The following is a 4,832-nucleotide window of genomic DNA, read 5'->3' as shown; positions in this document are numbered from 1 at the left end:
AAATTAAATTTAATATATTCGATCTGAATTTATCAAAACTTTAATTAAAAAATTGGTCCATTAAAATAACCCAAAAACTCGAGAAAAATTTGCATGCGTAAGACGTACGCAGCGCTGCGTATGTCAGTTAGGTTACAGTAAGGGTATTTAGGGTTATATCCGCGTTATGTCCCCTGTAACCTACCTATAACCTACCTGTAACCAGTAAGTTCTGCGCTTCTGTTTTCATATATTTGCAAGTTACAAGTAGGTTACAGGAAAGATGCAGGGGGTATAACGCAGATATGACCCCCAATATCCTCCCTGTAACCTACTTGACACACGCAGCAAAGACGTACGCAAATTTTTCTCCAAAAACTCTCCCCCTTCCCCCTTCTCCCACTCCTCTCTAAAAATTAAAGTGGTGAAACATCTCACTGAAATTTCACGTGAGAGGGAGATAAAAACTAAAGCGAAATAAATGCATGCACACGCAAAGACGATAACTCGCATTCCCATCCCCTCCCGCGACAATAAATTAACAGCGCCCATTGTATGTGAAACTCATTTATCCAGCTTTCTTCCTCCTCCACGCACTTCTCTCCATGCAGATGACTTTCCACATATCTATATATATTGTTTTATAGATTCATTAGACTGAAGAAGCAAGCTGCACGAGTGCGCCGGAATGTCTCATATTACTGTTGAGAGAAACAGGAGGAGGCAGATGAATGAGCATCTCAAAGTTCTACGTTCTCTAACTCCTTGCTTCTACATCAAAAGGGTCTGTGCTGATAATTAATCAGATTATTATTTCTCATCTTATAAACTTTTTAATATATATATATATATATATATATATATAACACTTCCCGCCGTGTACTCTGATCAGTTTATCGGGCATCTACTTATTATTTGTAAGTTCCCTCTGGTCCGGGGTTCAATTCCCCTCGAGTGTAGGGTGTGGTACTCGAATTCTTAGTGACATGAGGGATGGTCCGGGCTCATATGATAGCCTCAGACGATTCCTTTCAATTTTTTTTTTTTAAATATATATACATCTAACACCAAAAAATTTGCTTGTTTACATTTATGCCACAATTTTCATATATCATAGTACACCTTTCATGCATAAGTAAGATGATATATATGTTAAAATTTAAGTATAAGAGTTGGATATGTAAATAAATAAGAATTGAGTGGTATAGGCATGTAAACCTTTCTTCTTAATAAACTAATAAGTGCCATTTTGTGTAATATATATAATACACATAATTAAGTGCCATTTTAGGTATATTATTATAATTTTTAATCTCTCTAAACTAATAATTTGAATTCTATATTTTTGGTGCCATAACAAATCTATTATAGAATCCAACTATAAGAAATCCTTTAATTAATTATATACATTTATCTTTCCTATTTTATGTTCCTTTACAATCTTTTATCTGAATAATTAAATTTTGCATATTTGCCAACCAAGCATCAAACTCCTAAGCTCCTACAAGAATGAAAACAATAATTAATATTAAATCTTAACTTGTAGGGTGATCAAGCATCAATCATTGGGGGAGCCATAGAATTCATCAAAGAAATGCAGCAGCTATTGCATTCATTAGAATCCAAGAAGAAGAGAAAGTGCTTGAGCCCAAGCCCAAGTCCAAGCCCAAGGCCATCGATCTTATCTCTCACTTCCCCACCACCCCTAGCAAGCAGTAGCCCTAATTTTGAGGTTGTCAAGGAGCTCAGTGCTTGCTGTAACTCCTCTGTGGCAGATGTTGAGGCCAAGATCTCTGGTTCTAATGTTATTCTAAAGACACTTTCGAAGAGCATTCCTGGTCAGATGGTGAAGATAATCACTGTGTTGGAGAGGCTGGGCTTTGAGATTCTTCATCTTAGTATCAGCAGTATGGAGGATACTGTGCTTTACTCCTTTGTCATTAAGGTAATAATTACATTTTCATTTTTTTTATTGAGAATAAATCTTTGTTTGAATGATTTAAGTTTTCATCTCTTGAAGCTTACAACCCATTTGAGGCAGCTTATTTGGTGCGGTGGCATTTTGAAAACGCACCTGTTCTGTTTAGGTAAACTGCGTTTTGGCAGCTTATTCGTTTTCAAAACGTTGAAAATAGTATTTTCACATCGCACTTATCTAGGCGCAGTGACAACTTTCTGGTTGCGGTCTGACTTTTCCTTAAAAAAAAAAAAATTATAATGACCACATTACCTAGCTTTTCAACAGATTATTCAATAAGCTGCAACTGCCCCAGACAGACCGTTACCCTTAGTCGTGCATGTAGCATACATTTATAGTAACCATACTGAAAATTATTATTTTCTGTCAGGAAGAAAAAGATGGCTTGGGAAGTGTAAGAACTGTGTTTTGTAGTTTGAAAAGATTTATATATCTTACATTTTAAATTAAAATTAAAGCAAGAGATCTTTAATTTTTATGTTTTTTAATTTTTTTTTTATTTTTAGCTAATTTGATAATGATTAACTGTTTAATTATATTAATTAATTGTTACTATAGTTTGTACTATTAAAAAGATTAGAGGATGGATCAAGGTTTTAATCCTTGAACAGGAGCTGATATAAAGCTGAAATATGCATTGTTGAATTAATAAAAAGAATTAGTAATCGATAGTTTTTATGAAATAAATTATTAATTAAATTTTATGAATATAATAGCAGTTCAATTCAAATTAAATGAATATTTGATAACCTAAATCTAAAATACTAATTCAAAAGAGCAATTGCAATAGTTTAGAAGAACTTTCAAAGCTATTTCAGACACTTGGTCGTAAAAGAGATTAAGCAATAATCATGTTTTAATGGCGTAATTAGACAAAAAATTAATCTATAATGTCAATTAATGATTAAACGATATATTCTGAGATATAATGCTTGCTTTCAGGTTATTCAAATCATGTATATGAGTTATTAAAATGGTTATTAATTTGGATAGGATTAGTTTGGAAGTTGATATGTATTAAGAGATGTATTTCATTGATTGTGACATTTATGCTTTATATATAAGGTTGTAATTAGATGATTAAATGATTTCTGATTCTAAGTGCATGTCTGTCAACAAAGTATAGTTAAATGATGTGTGTAAGAATAGTATATTTGAAATAAATATAAGGTAAAACAAGAAAGTATGCATATATACTACATAATGATTTTGTTATAGAGATGATCTGCATGGGACCAACTAAGCAGAGTTAGGCAAAAATAAGCTTAGATAGACCAAAAGTATATTGATAAAGCGATGAGGCAACATGAATTGATGAAACAATTAAGAGAGAAATAAATTAAAAATCATGATCTATAAGATGGGCCAAAAATGCTCATAATAAAAAAGGGTTCAAGCTGAGATATATTGAAAATAAGGTAATGAGGCATTTTGGATTATTTTGTTACTAGGAAAAAAAAATTTACGACTAGAGGATAAGTTATAGCATATTTTAGTGAAAAACACATTTACAATACAAATATAGATGATAAATGAGAAAATCTTAAAAGTTTAGGATTGTTTGGCTCTCATGCCCGCCCCCCTAATGGTCTGTTTGGGGCAACTGTAACTGTAGCTTATTGTATACTCTGCTGATAAGCTAGGTGCGGTGGCTATTACAAATTTTTTTTTTATTTTTTTATTTTTGGAAAAGCCAGATCGTAGCCAGACAGTTGCCACCACACCTGTGGACGCCCTCCTTAAGTAATATAGACGTCCCAAACACATATTTTCAGCGTTTTGAAAACGCATAAGCAGCCAAAACACAGTTTACCCAAACATGCAAGGTGCGTTTTCAAAACGTCACCGCACCAACTAAGCTGCCCCAAACGGGCCCTTAAGTCCACCCATGCCCTCATGCATGCCTTCATTTCATAACATCACCTAGCAAAATTAGTAGGGCAAATCATAACATACTTATCCTTAAATATTATTAATATTTTTAATGGACCATCTTATTTTGTAACCAAAAGTATAATTTAACAAGGATCCCTTATGAAGTCCATGACTATTAACTATTATTGCGATTGCATAAGATCTACACGAGCAGTTTTTTTTAAATAATCAAACTCACTTGGTGTCGGACGATGGTGTCGATCACTCTTTTGTGATTTGGACAATTCATAGAAGCTAATTCGAAACCTTATTAACTCTTACCCATTTGTATCCAAACTTGAAATCATAATTTGTTCTAGTTCAATCCTAAAAAATTTAGAGGCATTTACATTCAAAACATCCGATTCATATGTATTTACATGTATATCTAACACCTAAGCTTTGATTTTTATATTTATATCACCCAAATCTTTCATATCACATCAAAAATAACAGTATTTTAACTTAAATTTAAACTGAAAATGACCTTTCCACAAAAGTATAATTTCTGTCTTATTTACTAAGAAAAGTTAAAGGAATTAAAACTAAAACAACGATATATATATATATATATATATAAAGAATAATTTTATTTGTTCATTAATTTCATGTGGAAAAAGCAGTTGGTAAATTTGCAACTTTTACTTTTAAAATTTATTTTGTCTTCATATTATTTCTAATTGAATAGTGAATCACTAATTTTACTATTTTCAAAAAAAAATTATATCTCCTAATTTTTTCTATTTCTATTGTTACATATCTAGTTATTTCCTGTTTGGCTCGTTCGTTAACTAAACAAGCCGAACTCGAACAACTCCTTGTTCGCTTGTGTTCGGCTTGTTTCAGCTCGAAATAAAAAAAAAAAAAATTATATAGCTATTTATATAACAATATATTACATATATTATTTATATAATAATATATTATATATATTTATGTCTAAATTTAAATCATAACACCT

At 31.7% G+C, this 4,832-nt stretch overlaps 1 protein-coding gene across 1 annotated transcript in view; it reads left to right on the top strand.

The window, feature by feature from the left end:
* The first annotated feature begins 660 nt into the window (after window positions 1-660).
* LOC110029077 (transcription factor MUTE) overlaps window positions 661-4,832 on the top strand; it is a 5,026-nt gene continuing 854 nt past the window's right edge. The window contains exons 1-2 of the mRNA XM_020731199.1: window positions 661-763; window positions 1,526-1,924. Of these exons, the coding sequence (XP_020586858.1) occupies window positions 668-763; window positions 1,526-1,924 (495 nt within the window). The 5' untranslated portion in view covers window positions 661-667. The remainder of the gene's footprint in view (window positions 764-1,525; window positions 1,925-4,832) is intronic.

This window comes from Phalaenopsis equestris, unplaced genomic scaffold, assembly GCF_001263595.1.
Source record: "Phalaenopsis equestris unplaced genomic scaffold, ASM126359v1 Scaffold000545, whole genome shotgun sequence".
NCBI classification, from domain to species: domain Eukaryota; kingdom Viridiplantae; phylum Streptophyta; class Magnoliopsida; order Asparagales; family Orchidaceae; genus Phalaenopsis; species Phalaenopsis equestris.
The sequence above is the reverse complement of the archived record's forward strand: the minus strand, read 5'-3'. Positions and strand labels throughout refer to the sequence as shown.